General features: G+C 40.8%; 1 protein-coding gene across 4 annotated transcripts in view; it reads left to right on the top strand.

The window, feature by feature from the left end:
* DEPTOR (DEP domain containing MTOR interacting protein) overlaps nucleotides 1–11446 on the top strand; it is a 64881-nt gene extending 53435 nt beyond the window's left edge. For all 4 annotated transcript variants that reach the window (XM_072328478.1, XM_072328477.1, XM_072328476.1 and 1 more), the window contains one exon: nucleotides 10314–11446. In XM_072328478.1, the coding sequence (XP_072184579.1) occupies nucleotides 10314–10442 (129 nt within the window). In that variant the 3' untranslated portion in view covers nucleotides 10443–11446. The remainder of the gene's footprint in view (nucleotides 1–10313) is intronic.
* The last annotated feature ends 5677 nt before the right edge of the window (nucleotides 11447–17123 follow it).

The following is a 17123-nucleotide window of genomic DNA, read 5'->3' as shown; positions in this document are numbered from 1 at the left end:
AGAAACTTGAACTGTGAAATTCTCGGCACATTGAATGAACTCTGGGCTGTCAGAGAAACGCAAAACCCGCTCCATGGTCCTTGCCAGTCTGATCTCAAACAGAAGCGGTGATGGCTCAGCTTTTTGATAAGATCACCAGCCTAAAAATTCTAGATTGGCACTGTGTGTTCCCCATGGAAAAAAATAGTCCATCTCTGGCTGTGGCCAATCTCCAGTGTTATACAGAATAGTGGGAAAAGTGGAAGAGAACAGATATCACAAGTGAGAAGATTCTTCGTAACTCCTGAAGGCAGCCTGGTGGGAGCTTGAAGTTAGAGACTTCTGTAAGGAAGGTACAACGAACATGCCTCCAATTTAAACCTCTTCATAAAACCCAGGAGAGGAAGAATACCTTGCTGTTTGTTGCCATGGCTCTAACCATTTAAGCACCAGGAAGATGCTTCAGTGCTAATTTAAGGTATCCAAAGGGTGCTTCTGCTATCTCATGTGACTGAGCTTTAAACGAGAAGATGAAGTAGATTTGGATAAATATTTATACTGTGCACTAGCATATGGTGTTGTTGAAGCAGATGCAATTCAGTCTAAGAATTCTTATCTTATCCCAACTTGTTACTGGTTGTAGAAAAGCATAAATTACATAAGTTGCCATCTGTTTTCAGTTACGGCATGAAAACACTGAGGCAGGTTGGTACTTTCCTTCAGCGGTTTTATCAGCTAGCTGCTGACTTTGATAATTACATTAGAGTGCGTTCAGAATGAGTGTATTTAGTAATGTGAACACTCAAAAAAAGTTGCTGACAAACTGCTTTCATAACTTGTCCATAAATAGAGAAGAATCAGAGCTGAATGCACGTGATGAGTGCCACTACTGTAGTGCTTGAAAATAGATGTGTAAGTAAGTTTCAAATGTCTCCCTAAGTGACTGTCTTAATTTTTCATCATATGTAGTTATAAACTATAATAGAAAGGTCTGTTGTCTTCCATGCAGAAGCTTTATTGAAGCACCTGGTAAGAATATAATGGTCAACATTTTGGATGCTTTTCCTCTACCACTCCGTCTTTAGCAAAAATCCACTCTAAAATAAAGGAAAATGCAGTGAGACAGCTGTGTTAGTAACATGGTGATCCAACAGAAGTTGGAAGAGATTACATGTTTGTGAATTTGGAAATACTCAACTCTGCCATCAACATGAAAAATGGGCTAGTGGCATGTTGTCCTTTACATGTGTAGCAGTTGCCCCACTTTCCTGATCAATGCATGAATCAGTGCCTGGATTTTCTTACTTTGCGCCTTCCTCAGTTTAGTCTGTATGCATCATGTGCTGAAGCTAAAAGCTGGTGAGCTGAGCTGGTGCATCTGTAATTATCCCAAAGCTTCCATCTCCAGGGAGTGTATTTTGTCAGCCTAAATAAGTAGTTCCCATTTTTTTTACTGACCTCTTTCCAATAGGTTGGGTCTTCCCTAAAGCCCTGCTAATCTAACTATGCCGGGATTGTTGCCTTGCAGAAATATGATGGCAGTTCTCTTTCTGAGAAGCACATCTTAACATTGCATTGTGTGTTCAAGGAAACAACACCAGCCTCAAGAGATCTTGACCCATATTAGTCACTTTGGAGGAACTGTTAATGTCCTACAAGAATTAAGGCAATGGGAATTACTATGTAAAATATCAAGGGAAGACTTGGTTTAGCTTTTTTTTCAGTACAAATTTCACCTTTAACAGTGAATTTCCTTTTTCTCCCCTAACTTATAGGTTTAGTACTGGCTTACCCCAGGTATGAATTTTGGCCTGTAGACATGATGAAATGGTATTACATTTCCAATAACTCTGTGATTTTTTTTCTGAAGACTCTTTTAACATGGAGAGAGAGTTTCACTAGGTAATAAAATAAGATTCCTTTTCCTTGCAACAGCTGAAACCTTATGCAAAATATGGGAAGTTTCATAATATCTCAGGTGTTTTTTTTCTACCTCAACACCGGTGGAGTTAATGTTAGCATTGACTGTGTTCATAGGCCGGTCACCTGAACCTCTGTTGGGCAACAAGTGACCTACTGTACTTGCATCTGCACATTGGTTTCTTTTTATCAACAGCAAGTACAGTTTAGAAAGAAAAAAAATGTGTATACTTTCATAATTGGAGGTCAGTGTATTTTCTAAATTTAGTCACATTCATAAAAAGTAGGTTTAAGATCCCTTTTTTTAAGTAAGAACACCATGCATTTATGAAAGTGCTTTCTTGATTGTTTCTGAAGTCTTACAGCTGTAGCCAGACAGACGGAGAGAAAGCAGCCTTGGTTTCAGCTGCACGGTGAAACAGTGCTGTGCTTGTGTTTTGTTACAGCTTTCAAATTCCAGCAGGGTCTATAGCCCATTTAATGGTGAGATTTAGTGCCAGCCAGAACAGCTGTGATCTTACCCTTGCTGGAGCCTTCTTAGGATCTTGCAGGTCACTCCTGGATAGCCAAGGCTCTCTGAGGAGTGGACTTATCTCAAAAGCTTAGACCACTAATGGGTTTCTGCAGACTGGCTAAATTCTGAAAGAAAGGCCTTCATAAAGTCTATAAAAAGACACAAAATAGGAGCCCAGCACAGCAAAATGTTGGCTTTTAAACTCCTTTTGCTCTCATAGTGAAGAGCAGTTTATTGGGTGTGGTGGCGATACCCATTCCCATTGGAGCCTTGAAGAGGTCCTCAGATGATGGTGAACGACTGTGCCCATTGCAGTGTTTGTGCCTGGCTGCTTTGGTGTGTGCAGGCGCCTTCCTCACCTTTCTCACCGTGCTTTTTTGTTCCTCTTCATGACACAAGCTGGCTTCCTTTATTGCTGTAAGCAAATGATTAGGGAAACATGTTGCATTAAAGCTGGGGCTCTGTTTAGCTAGTTGAACACATGGAGAAACAATTGCACCGTTGTCCGTGAAAACAGAGAGCAGCTGTTTGCCTCAAATGGCGCCGACCACTCGTGTTCACTGCAGTATCACTAAAGGAGGGTGCTATGGATGCCCAACAGATCAGGCCGCCCTTCCACTCCTTTGAGTGAGATTGGATCTATTTTTGTTTAATTAATACGGGCCCTAAGCCAGCTACACTCAGTCTAACATTTGGTCCAACTACGTTTGACTTTGCAAGAAAATTGATATATAAAGTTCTTAACTCATCAGTGGTTTTTTTCTTTTAGCTCTGTAGCTTGTCCATACTACACCTCTAGTAGAAGTGTAGATATCAGAGAAAAAAGAGGATTAAAAGGTCAAGAAAAGCATTAAAAAAAGCTATTTCTAAGTTAAGACATCCTGTGCTTTTGCTAATGATGCAGTGTTTCACCCAGACCCGCCTTCAGCTGTTTGAGTTATTTAACATTTTCATGGCTGGTCTGGTAAAAATGTTTATGAAGTTAAGGACATTGGTTTGCTTTGCTGCTGCAGCTCTGTCCATCTCAGTTTCACTCATGGGGATGTTCTGCTTGCTGTCAGGTTGGGTTGGTCATTTGCCACCACTGTCCAGTTGGGGCCACTGATTAGACTCTGATGATTTGCACCTAAATTAGTTTTTATATCAACATTGTTTATTTTCTCATTTTTTATACAAGTTGGGAATACAATAAAAAATCAGGCCCTTCTTTCTGTTTCCATAAAGAACGTTACACTTTCTGTAAACATCCCACTAGAGCAATTCATCCATAGGTAGCTTGTAGTGAAGCTTTGCTCAAGCAAGCCATCCTTAGCAGACAGCAGCCACAGACGGAGATGCAGAATCAGAGTTACATGGTTCTGTTTGCAATGCTGTAATGCAATTGGTTTTCTCTACCACGTGCCATCCCATGCTCTGCTGGTAACCAGTTTCTTCCCCAGTGCTGGGACAGAAGGCCAACTTAACACTGGTGTAAGGATTGGAGAAGAAATGTGTCTCTCTAGAGAGAAAATCCTGTGTTTATGCAAGCCCTGGCCACTTGCCTGCTCCCACACAACCCACTCTACAGCCAATTACACATTTGCTAGAGATATTTGCAGAGCGGAGCAAACAGCTGCAATTTGTTCTGTTTCATGCCATAGCCTCAGCTGTGGACATGGCGCTGTTTGTTAACCTTCTGATGCCATGCAGTCATATCTGAAATGTTAGCATCCGGCTTTGATTCACTAATTCTAGCAAGAATGTATGAATTCCTAAGAGGAAAAAAGAACAATAAATAAATAAATAAATAAAAAAATCTAAATGCAGACATAGGACCTATGATTTCCATCTCTTTTCCTAATTCCTGTGTCACAATGGAGAGGTTAGTGTGTGCAATACATCAGTGCCATCTGTGTTTGGTTATTGAAGAGGTGAGTCGTGTGCTAGTGCTCTTCCATGGTGGCAAACTCAGCATCTCCACAGGCATAGGAAGAGCACCTGTACCAGCACCTGTGCAGCCTGTGTATGTAGGGCTGTAAGAGAAGCCCACCCCACATTGCTATGAGGCCTCAGACTTCCTTGGAGTTAATTCTCCTGTCTTAGTGCCCGTCCACCTTTGCTTACATTGGTTCTCTAATCCTTAAATAAAAGAAATCTCTTTCTTTGGTGATGTTACCACGTGTTTTGTGTACCAAACCCTGGCCGTGTGTTGGGAGGTGGTAATAGAGTAATTAGCTCAAATCTACTGACTCATGGCAAGTCTGCATGTTTTCTGCCTGTAAGTAACTGCTTTTCAGTGGTGAATGCAATAAGAAGTGAAAACAGTGTTGCATCTTGTTCCTCCATGACAAAATAATAGCTTTAGATAGCCTTGACTTTCCCTCATTTCACAACTCTTTCATATTTCATATCTAAATCTGATTTAAAGCACACAGCTTGTTTTCCATCTGCTTGCTCAGGAGCATGAGCAGGAGGCGGAGATGGGAGCTCCCAGCATCCCTGGTGGAGCTGGGGCATCTCAAGGGAGGGAAAGTCACATTTCAGCCACAGCTCTAACTTTGAAGTGCTGAAAACCTGGTTGTCCCCTTCTGCCTCGCTGAAGGCTGAAATGCTGAATTCCAGATGTTGTGTGCTCATAGCAGTGAAGAGCTCCTGCTGAAATCTGTCAGCAAAACAACAAGAGCCAAAGAAGATCTGTTGCCTTTTTTAAGCAAGTGAAGAATATATTTTCTTTTTAACTTAGCTTTCTCCTTCTCACGTTCAGCTGCTTAGCAATAATTATGGGCAATAGCCTTTGGTGTACAACAGGAATCAGTCAGGAAGGCTTCTACCTTAGAATTGGGCTTGGAGTTATTAAAAGTGACTGAGAAGTGTCAAGAGCTTGATTTGATGGGCATCTTGCCTAAGACAACCCCATGCTCCTGGCCATTGCAAAACGTTGCTCCTTCAGCCACAATTTGTTTAAGTGCCAGTAATGAACATCATGTCCATTGATGGCAGGGACTGATGTTTAACAGAGACAAGCAGTGAGCTGGGCTCGCCTACAGATTGCACATAGTTAATGCATGGCTTTCCCAGTAACACACGGAGAATTACTCTTCTGGAAGATCACAACAAGTTGCAGAATACCATCATGAAACAATTATAAGCTTGAGCTACTCAAACTGGCCAGCTGATCCTGGTCCCTATAGGATTAGTAGGACAAGAAAAAAATGAAGCATTTATTTATAGTTATAGAGGATATCTCTATAATAGGAATTTAAGCTGGCTATTTCTTTAATGGATTTGATTTTAACTTCCTTTAGCAAGAAGAAAAGCATATCCACCCCCATTGGACTAATTTCTTTTTTTCTTTCTGAAATAGTTACATTGTAAATTCTGCTATCAATTTTATTCTGTAAAATTGTCAAAATACACTTTTCTTCAGACAGCTCTGAAATAAGTTATATTTAGAAGCTTTTATTTTAGTTCTTAGGAAAAATTGCTTCAGAATTTTCCAGGCTTGAAAATAACTCCTACATTTGCCTGAATTCATCATTTGTGTTTGATGTAAGTAAGGTTTCAAAAGCAACCCCAAACCCAACACGTTTTTCCATGTGTTTTGGGAACGGCTCATCTCAAAGCTGTCTGTGTGGCACCGCTGTCACCTCCGATCATAAGAAGAAATAATAATGAAGCGAGCATGTCCTGAGCTATCTGACACAGAAACAAGTGTGCTTACAGATCATGAGCGGAGTGTTAAATCTGATATGATGTACAGTTAATGTGACTGTAACCACAGTCTTATCTGACTGATTTGAGATATGCTAACACTCTGTCAGGGGACTCTGTGTTGCTGCTACTTGCTTTGCGGATGCACTCACTGAATTTGTAGAATTAAACTCATTTTTTAGATCTATTCAAAAGAGCTTTACTGTCTTCAGCCAAATTTGAGTTCTTCATGATCTTAGGAACATGGTGTAGTGGGCAGTATTGGTAGCAAGTGGACATTTGGACTAGATGATCTTAGAGGTCTTTTCCATCCTTTATGATTCTATGATCTTTCACAATGCCCTCTAATTGTACCTAAAGTAATAAAGGATTTTGGCAAGGATTTTTCTTCAAGTCCAGAAATCAAGGCCTAGCTCCACAAGGAAGGGAACCAAATCCTATACCACAAACAGCCCCTGAATATCTGAGGATCTAGGTGACTGCTAGTCTTAAGATAATATCCCAGTAGCATTTATAAATATTAGGGTCATCCTGAGGCAGATGGTAAGAATTACTGACAGCTATGCAATGTTTTTATTGAATAATTTGTTTATGAACTATTTTGTCCCAGCTTCTGCATGTCCACGGTCCATGCGCCATGAGTCAGCTCCCATTTTCCAAGCTGCACTCTCAGGTCTCTGACATCTCCCTGCAGCATCTCATGGTTCTTCTCACCTCAGCTTGGCACAAACCAGCACGGGCTGGCAGCCAAAGTTTACCATGGAGGGGAGACAGGGGAGGTTGTGCAGCTCCCAGTACAGCAGGATCCTCATTCTAGCAATTAAAAATTATGGTAACAGTAATTATAATTCCTATTTTCACCGTCTTCAGTTTGTTGCTGAATGACATGTCATATCCTTGCTAGCTTCTTTAAGCAGAAAGATTCTAGATCCTTTCTGGTTAAATTTAAGTCCAAAGCTGAAGTTTTCCTGGGAACACCTAGGTTTGGTTAAGTCTTCTGTATGAGCCAGTGAAAACACACAGAAAGACAGAGCATAGGTACCTTTCCTCCTGTCCATACTGCTGGGAGTGGTTGTATGTCAGGGTGGGAAACAGAAGTAATTAACAGTAAAGATTTATTAATGTAAAATTTTATTTAAAAATATTCTTTTCATTTCAGCGTTACCTAATTTAACTATTATTGCTTATCTGTTTCTTTGTATCATTACATCCCGATCAACCAGATGGTTGGAATTACTCCAGGCTTTGTCATTTCTTGAAGTATGAGGGATAAAAATGGACACTTATCTCTCGTCAGGCTCCTTGGAGAGCTGTGTGGAAATGAGCAATAAAAGGCTCTTTGAGACTCTTTTAACTTCAGTTTGCCATCTATTATAGTTACTGATGTGTGGAAACCAACAGAGAAACTGTACGTTTGTAGTTACAAAGCCCTTAGCAGCTGTAGTTATGAGCTGAGCACTTAGAGCTTTGTGAAATGTGTTTTCTAAAATGGCAGCATTAAATCATTGAGATTTTGTAAACTGGACGCCTTATGAGAATTCCTGGGATAATATGTAGGTTGCCATATTCAGCTTGACAGGGTGTCACTGCTTTTATATCTCCACCAAAAGAGCAGCACTCTGATGGTTTGCTTGGGGCAGGACTTGTGATACCCAATGTGCATGAAGCCATGCTGGATTCCATTTCCCATCCTGGATGCTGCACTAGATGGGCAGCTAAGATGGGAGAACACAACGGGCTGAGTTGAGGACACTGCTTCCTTCCCTCAGCCTTAAAGGGCTGAGGATTATGAAAACCTCTGTCCTTGTCCTGGCTGTAGGACCTAGCAAATGGCTGCACATGTCTTCATGTGCCGAGTGAACTGGAATGTGGAGATACAGCCTTTGAGAGAAGAGGTGAAATGATGGCCATGGAGAGAGCTTTCTGCCCTGAGAGTGACTGGCTCTTTATCTCATGTAATTTTAGGACAGATGTGCTGACTTCTATACCTTTGCCTCCTTTCTACATTTCTCATCTGGCTTGGGTGGACTTTTTTGCATCTAAGCCTATCTGTTAAAAGTGGTGAAACTATGAGTAACTGCCACTTGGATCCAGTGCAAAGGATGGTATGAAGAACACTGTTCTCAGGCCCTACAGCCCACTGCCATGCTACTGTTAAGAGCATCCATTGAAAAAAACACACTGGGAACGCAGGCGTGTCAACTCTTGTCTTGTGCAACTCTTTGGCACATGGATTGCTGTTCTCTGCTGCAGTGCCCGTCTGTGTTTATACAATTGCAGCCCTGGTGTGAGACTCGGGCTTGTCTGGAAGGTCTGTTCCACTGCCAAGGACCTTCCTGAGGGCCCCTGAATGCCCCTCATAGGATCCAGAGTGCAGACGTATCCATCACACGCCTATGTGCCTGTCCCTGGCCAAACACGAGTCCCACGCATTACGATTCTGGTAACTCGAGAAGTCTGAGAATAGGCAGCAGCAAAACAAACATGAACCACTCAACTTCCAAAACCTGTGTTAAGCCAGAAGAGGTGATGTTATTTCTGCAGGTCTGTTTTAAATCAAACAAAATATTGTTTTGGAGCCAGAGCTATAATTCAATAAAACTTGATACAATCTTGGAAAGACATCCCAAAGCATTAAGAAGTACTGCTGGGAGCTGAGACACCTATGCATATTGCAAGAATTTGCATTTAAACTAAATAGGTGTATCTCAAATGCTAATTGAGGCACCCTGAAGAGGGTTGCCTCTTCAATCAAAAACCTTAAAATTCAGAAAACTTTGTCTGCATGCAAAATCTGAAGTGTTTTCCCAGTCCTGTTTGTAGCTGAAATAGCATGGGAGTAAACAGGAAAGATTCAGACATATTGCCATGGAAGTGTTCAAGTGGTAGAACTGACTGCCATACTCTGGTGCTTGTTGAGGCTGCCAGGAAGGTAAACTTCTCCATCCTCAGCTCTGCTGAGCAGTTCTGAATTTAATGGGGTGAAGTGCAAAACAGAGGTGTGCCAACCCTTCGGGAGCTGCTGCTGTTGTCCCTGTGGTTTAAAGGAGCGGAGAGTAAAAGTAACAGTAGCACTTCTGATGGAACGTTATATTTTTTGCTTGGCCTTGCTTCCTTTATAATTTTCCTTAAATGTTGATAACTGCATCCCGTACATTTTGCAGGAATACAAGTTGAGTTTCACCACATTAAATCCCCTTTTCTTCTGGAGGAAGGTAGCTGATGATGCACAAAAGTTAAATGAGATGATGTGAGCAAGTCCGGCCTAGGGCTAGCATCTAAGGTGGCAGAGCTGTTTCCCACCCCTCCTGCGCTCATTCCTGTGCTGCATTTCTGTCTAAATATAAAAAGTTAAAATATAAAATAAAAGAACTTCTACAGTGACATGCTGTTAATGATCTCATTCAGGCTCGAGATTGGTTATGATTAAGATAATCTTCTATGGAATGTATTGTTTTCATTGAAACATCAGGATGATATTATGTTTGCTTCAGGCTCTTTATTTTTATCATTAAAAACACAGATCTCGACTTCACACACTTTCGACCTTCTAAACAAATACTGCGATATTATGATTAGAGCCAGGAAAGGCTCAGTGTTTTTGAGGAGTAAGTTTGGATATCTTCCTTTTCCTTGATGTGTTTTTTACGGTATTGGTGTCTGGAGAGGAATATCTCCTGAAAAATGACAGTAGCGTTTTAATCCATCTTTGTACTGACTTGTTTTCCCTGGTATTATGACCTGGAATCCAATCCCTTTGGGTTCAGCATGTACTGGTGGAGGATCTGGAGCAGTCTGGTCACCCAGGCTTTGCTCTGGGCCTGAAATCATGGTGTGCATTTAATGGTGATTATCACAAGCTGTCCAAATCATTTCCAACTAGACACAGTAGCCTGTTTGCAATGGCCAGAGCTGTCTTGTCCTGTGTTGTTTGCACAGCACAGTTGAAACTGTGATGTTAACACAAAAAAATGAATGATATAAGACTTCAAAAGCCACAGCATTCAAAGCTGCAGTAATATTAAAAGAAAAGAAAAAAAAGAAAGAAGGAAAACTAACTCGTCAAAATAGGGAATGCGGTTTTCTTAAGAGTATTGAATAAGACGCCATGAAGAGTTGTGGGGATTTTGGGGGTAAGGCTGAGGTGTTGTTAAGTAAACTGACACAAAAAGAGAAACGTGCAACTTTTTCTGCTTGTCTCTCTTTACAGGTTTGCCAATTTGTCGTCTCCGTCAACGGTCTGAACGTTCTCCATGTGGACTACAGGACAGTGAGCAACCTCATCCTGACAGGCCCACGAACCATTGTCATGGAAGTGATGGAAGAAGTAGAGTCCTGAGAAGAAAGGATCTCTTACTGGGACGCTTTTGTGGGAAAACAGCCAATCACGAGGCAGCATGACACACAGAGGCACCACTTTCTGTGTCCAAGTAGATGATTTTGCTTTTGGGGAAGGGGGGTTCTCTTTCATTTAACAATAATAGCACTGGTTATTATGCTAAGAAGTAAGCAATAGATACCAGCGTGTTTTCACTAAGGACTTCTCTTTGCTTGTCAAAGACAAAGGAAAGGCCCTTGGGTTGTCTGTCCAGCCAAGTCTGCATCCGTCAGAATGGTTTCCCACCTAAGAGGCCGTGCAGATTTCCTCACAGTCCACCACTGGATCAAACACTTCAGGAGATGAAAGAACCACATACACTGTGAGCCAGGATGTCACAGACGGCGTGCGGGACATATTGACGTGGGTAAACATCCTCTGGTCGTGGAGAGCTGACTGACTGCTGGCTTTATTGCCACCGAACACAAAGGAGCTGTGAAACAAATGTGTTCGTGTTCTGTAGAGGATACTATGGGGTGGATGTTTGGGCCTGATAGAGCAGAGTGATTATTCTAAAAGAAAAAGAACGCCTTGCAAGTGTGAGAACATGTGCTACTTTTACAAAGTAAAGCAATCTGGCCTTTGAAAATCAGGCAATTTGTGTAGATGCTGAAGCACAGATGCAGGTACTCAACTACAAAATGTTGCTTTTTTGTTTGTTTTCTTACACAGAAAGGAAAGGTGTCTCATTGTTTGCCACTTTGGAGAATTTTCAGACACCTTTATTCCTAGAAGAAGAAGAATATTTAGTGGGGAGAGGTGGGAAGTTCACAGTGTTAGCATTAGCAATGACATATCCAGGTTCTCCATAGAGGAATTTCACTTCAAATTGAAGCAATGTACGTGAATGTACATTAAGCTCATTAGCACTTTCAAATCATCAATGTTCTGCAAACTACAAACTTGCCACATAAGTTGCATTTGACACTATTACTAATAAAAAAATAGTATTTAACTGACTCTTACTTGCTTGTAAAATGTAGGGTTTCTTTGTTGATGAATTTATGGAACAAATCTTTAAAAAAAATAATAATATATAAAAATTCTATATTCTGCCGAGCGAGGTGACTTCTTAGCCCTGTGGTGATTGGACTCCATGGACATTCTTTGATCTCTGAGCCGAATATGTACATCCTTGTCCACACAATTCTGGGTATACATTGCAATCTTTTTCTGCTGTCTAAATTTTGCAATTAAAGCTTGAACTTCTATGTAAGTAAACCAAAAATCTTTCATCTTTGGGATGGGGAAAGTATTTTTCCCTCAATTAATTTTGAAATATGTTTTATATTAAAAATTGTTCTCACTGAATACATTGCTCCTGCAGTATGTTTTTCACTCACTCAAATACTTGTATGTATTTCTTCATAGATACAGTAAGTCTTCAAAACTACATACGTTTGCAGCTTCGTAGGTAGAAGTCCATGTATTCTTTGTTTCGGGTGTAGTATAGCCATGGTTGATTTTTAACCAGGGAACCTTCTCATATTCCATTAATATGTCCCCTTGCAGGGAGTTATATGAATGAAACCACTGAGTTGATGCTAACCAGGCACGAATGTGCTTGGAAGGTTCTTCCAAGTTGTCACTGAGTGCAGCAGTTGTTTATTCTTAATGCACACCCAAAATGGTTGTACACATTGTATAACCCTTATCAGATCATATTATACAGTTCATCTAGAATAAACAGTTTAGCACATCGTCATGTTACATGAGATCGTGACAGCTGTCTACTGAGAAAAGGTTGGGAAAGTTACTTTGTCCCAGTAAAATATCAGCATGCTACAGGTTTTTGGTTTTGTGAATCCAGCAGTGCTTCCCCAAATACTTTTATTTTCTCTTTTTCCTGGGTTGTTTTGGTGGCTTGGTTGAAATATACTTTGTACCTCTCTAAAACATAACTTCTACAAGTTAGGCTAGGTTAAATATTAAAATGTGAAGGATTTTCTTAGCAAAATGTTAATAATTCTCTCTAATACCATGGTGAGTTCTCTTGTCTTACGTCTCATACCTTAGTTAATATTCTGCTACAAGTTCCCTGTAGCTTACAGATAATTAAGAAACTGGGTCAGAATTTAGCTTAATAATGCATTACGGAGTGCACTTTCGACTTCAGTAAAAGGAGAGGGAATGGGGGCAGGGAGAAATCTCTGCATATCAGTATATTGCAGATTGGATATGGCGTTTTCATTTGCAAGCCACATTAGTCTCCATCACAATCTGAGCACCATTACTTGCCCACTGTTTAATGGGAATTTCCATATTGTGTTCTCAACTTGATTAGCAATCCAGGATTTAATTAGTTCTTTCCCTCTTCAGTATGACAAAGGTATTCAAATGATCTGTGCAATGAAGTGTAGTGTTCTGTTAAAACAACAACAACAACTACAAGGGATGCAGATTTAACAACTGAATGGTGAAATGTATTATTTCCAATTAAACAGCCATTTGTCTACACCCAGCAATACACACCCTGCAAGACACGCACCAGGAGCCAGCGCCAAATTCTGATGTGTTTCAGGGGGCAAAGAGTGTTGCACATAATAGAAAATCAAGCTCCCTGCAAAGGACATGTGGAAATATGTATCCACAAAAGTAAGGAATTTTAAGACATGATGGTGAATATAAGCAAGAAGCCAGAAAGAAAAGAAAAACTAGAACAACATCAACAACAAAAACCTCATTTCAACAGTAATAGCTTTATTTAGAAGATTTTAGTAAGACTCGCTCTCATATCTGATTGTGTTTATGGCTACAATGGATTTTGTGAGGTCTTTTAATAAATCTCTGTGCTTTAATAACATAGATTAGTGCCACTCCTCTGCACATTCACATTTGTAATTCATTTATGGAACATCTTCAAGCAGTATAACAGTTAATTAAGTTCAAGAACTGTTTAAGCTAATTGGAGCATTAACTCCATGCCATATTTCTCCTTTTTTTTTTTTTTTTTTTTTTTTTTTTGCCAGAAGATGGATAATTTTGATTACCTTCATCTGGAGTGAATGTGTACTGTTGGACACAACCTGTCCCACAGCCAGTTCCACTGTAGGCACTGAACTCGTGATATAATGCATTGATCAACTTCAGGTGTATTTGGGTGAGTGTGATTGCATGCATTAGAGTCTGCACAGAAACTGAAAGTAGAATTGTCAGCACTGAGATGACATAGTGGTGTTATCTGAAACACCAGTGGACTTGTCCTGCTGCCCTCTGCTATGAGATTACACTTAGAAGGAGGTTTGGGAGGAAAGAAACTTCCACTAGGAATATTTCTCTTCATATGTTCTTCCTTCTGTGGTTAGTCTTCACTAATTACCACAGAGTGCTAGGGATGTGTCAAATGACTCCTCCACAATAAATGGTTTAATGGTTGGCACCCATCCGAACGTTGCCAGAGGACAGCTGGAGAATAACACAGGTCCAGAGCAGAGTTTGGAGGAGAGGTCAGGCTGCTTAGAGCCTGTTGGCCATAGGTCAAAAGAGTGGTCCCTATGCTGATCTGATTTGCTGATACAGACATAGCCAAGGAGAGCATATGGTAGAGTAGGAAAGAAAGAAATGAGTGACTGACTGCTTTCTTCATCTGCACTGACTGCTGTGTGCGCATGGAGGTTTCCTTTTGCCTGCGGATGAAGATGGGATAATCAGATTATGGGGAAATGCTCTAATAATTGCAGATAAAACTGGGAATTGAACACTAATTTTTAAAGATAATTTTGCTAAGTAGAATTATTCTGAATTCAGAGATAGGAAAAGATGAGGTAATATGGTTTGCCAAAATGTTTGGCTGATGTAAGACAGAGTGGGAAAACAATTGTTGCCAGTATGAGTATTTTCTTCCCAGTGTATAATTAAAACTTGTGTAAGTGAAAAAGCATGTGTACGTCACACGTACAAGTACAGCCAGACCACACTGCCCTTCAAAGTGAGAGAACTTCCAGCCCTCTGCAACAGTCACTGAAGATTTCCATCAATCACACTTCTTGATTCATTGATTGTTTGTCTTCCTTCATCTGGTGAGCATCGTGGTCTGTATTTCTTACATAGACCTCTTCCTTATGAAAAAGTAACAGCCAATGTAATAATTCCCTCAGCGTGTGCAAAGAGCAGATATACCAAGAGCAGATAAAGATACCATCACCACTACAGAAAAGGCACTACATTTCTCTACAAACTTGTATGGAAATAAATATTTACACATTTATTTTTAAACCGAGCCATTACTACAAGAAGGAATCAATCTGTGTCAGCGAGCCGATGATACAATGAATTTATGCCGCAGAGACACTTTCTGGTATTTCTGTGCTCAGTTTTTATACGTGTAATTCCACAACAGAGTTCAGAAAGTATTCAGAAGGGAGCAGCTGTAGCTGTCACACTGAACGCCATGAGAAAAATGGCTGTTGCTCTGCAGTCAGATATCTGTGCAGACACTGTCCATGGGGACTGTGCATTTCCAGCACTGCTGGAACTCCAGTTGCCCAAGCACATGCTTATGCAATTAAATACTTGGCTCCAAGAGCATGCATTGCAAGCAGGCACTGTATGCTAGGTGCACAAGTGGATACAAATTGTCTCCTGTGGAGAAATGCTGCCAGCACACCCAGCTCTGCCATCCTACAGAGCTGTAGCTCTCATTGGACAAACAGCACAGTTACCTCCTGGCTGTGGTGTTGTCTTGCCAGGCAATCACTGTCACTTCTCTTCTGAATGTGTGAATATTCTGAATATTCATGTCTGCAAATTCAAGCATGTCACTGATGCGTAGAACACCACAAGGCTGCTTTGCCTCCATCAGTGATGGATGGACATAAGTAGTTTTCTCTCCTTTTCTTCCACTTCTTCTGCCACATGGCCAAAATGGTAATGCTTTCTGCCCCAGTTTTAAAATAGGTTTCTAAAGGTGCAGACAGCCCTGCTTTCTTTGTCTGCTTATCCCCTGGATGGGCTAATACAGCCGCTTTGCTCCTCCCCTCTGAAAAGCTCCTTTGCAGCAAAGTGGTGGGAAATGTTTCTTTTTCCTCCTTATTTTTCCAGTGACATTTGCAACTAACAGAACTAATGCTATCCTGTTTGTACCCAAGCATAACTCGGGGCTGAATAGATCTTACCTGCACTTCTGCAGGAAACACCCACTGGGTCTCCCTGGGAAAATTATAACTGAAAAGCCACAATGTGGTGCCCATTGCAAGACTACAGCTGGAAAATACATTGTACACCCCATAACGCCAACTTAACAAGTTTTAGAATGATTGCTAGTGGCTTTAAATTGAAAGTGAAAGGAACACATTACAAGATTGGACCTGGTGTAGAGAGCCTGCTTTGGCAGGGGGGTTGGACTCAATGATCTCTAGAGGTCCCTTCCAACCCCTACGATTCTGTGATTCTGTGACTGTTCAGATGAGCATCCATCAGGGCGGTGTGACACTGCCCTGCCGTGTCCCTTAACAGCATCACAGAGCAGAAAAAGATTGTAGTTTTCCGGCTAAATTCACAGTTTACGTTCTTAACCCTGTGTTTTAAACAAACAGAGTTGCAATTAAGTTTCTTTTTGTTGTTTTGCTTTGTTTGGTTTTTTTTTTTTTTTTTTTTTTTTTTTTAATTTAGGAAAATTCAGGCATAAAATACATCCAGTAGATAAGAACAGAGTGAAGATGCCTGTTTGTGAAATACGTGTTTGGGATTTAAAAAGCTACCCAAGACAAAACATCTCCTTCCAAAAACAATTTTCATTTACAGTGTTTAATGTGAGGTTTTTTTTTTTCCCCCTAGAGCTTCCATTTCTATAATCTCACTTTAAAAAATGCATGTATGTGTTTATACATCTACAAAACCTGCTTTTTTTTTTTTGACTGAAAATAAGTAGGCAGATAAGTGAGCCTGACTAAGCAACCATGTGATCAATTGAGTCTGGTTGTGGAGCAATATAGAGACCTTCAGTTTTATTAGCAAGGTTTAATTAAGCAAGATGTTGAGCAAAGCCTAGGAAAGTTGAAGTAAGTCAGGAGAAGTGCTTAGCAGTTTGCAGGACTGGGAATCCATTTAATTGCCTTCTTATAATGCCCTTATATCCATGCTTTACCAACAAAGTATTCCTGGAAGCAATATAGCATTTTCTTAAAACTCTGTTAAATATTGCTCATGGAACCCATTGCATTTGTGGGCTAACTTGGAAAGGAAGAAACATGAAAGTCTTTAAGACCTCGATGTTACGTTTTCCTGTTGCTTATTTTGTTTTTTAGGCACTGGCCTGATGCTGTGGTAGGCAACCCCGGAGGTCGCAAGGGTGATCAAAGTGCTGGAGCATCTCTCCTGTGAAGAAAGGCTGACAGAGTTTGCTTGTTTAGTTTGGAGAAGGCTTTAGAAAGATCTCACTGTGGTTTGCCAGCTCTCAAAGGGAGCTTATAAATAGGAGGGAGAGTGACTTTCTACAGAGTATGATAGTGATAGGAAAAGGGGGAGTAGTTTTAAATTAAAAGACAAGAGATTTAGATTAGATATGATTAGGAAATTCTTCACCCAGAGGGTGGTGAGGCTCTTGCACAGGCTGTCCAGAAAGGCTGAGGATGCCCCATCACTGGACATGCTCAAGGCCAGGTTGGATTGGATCCTGGGCAGCCTGAGCTGGTGGGTGGCAAC

This window comes from Excalfactoria chinensis, chromosome 2 (genome assembly GCF_039878825.1).
Source record: "Excalfactoria chinensis isolate bCotChi1 chromosome 2, bCotChi1.hap2, whole genome shotgun sequence".
Lineage (NCBI taxonomy): Eukaryota > Metazoa > Chordata > Aves > Galliformes > Phasianidae > Excalfactoria > Excalfactoria chinensis.
Note: the sequence above shows the minus strand (reverse complement) of the source record. Positions and strands in the feature narration are given on the sequence as shown.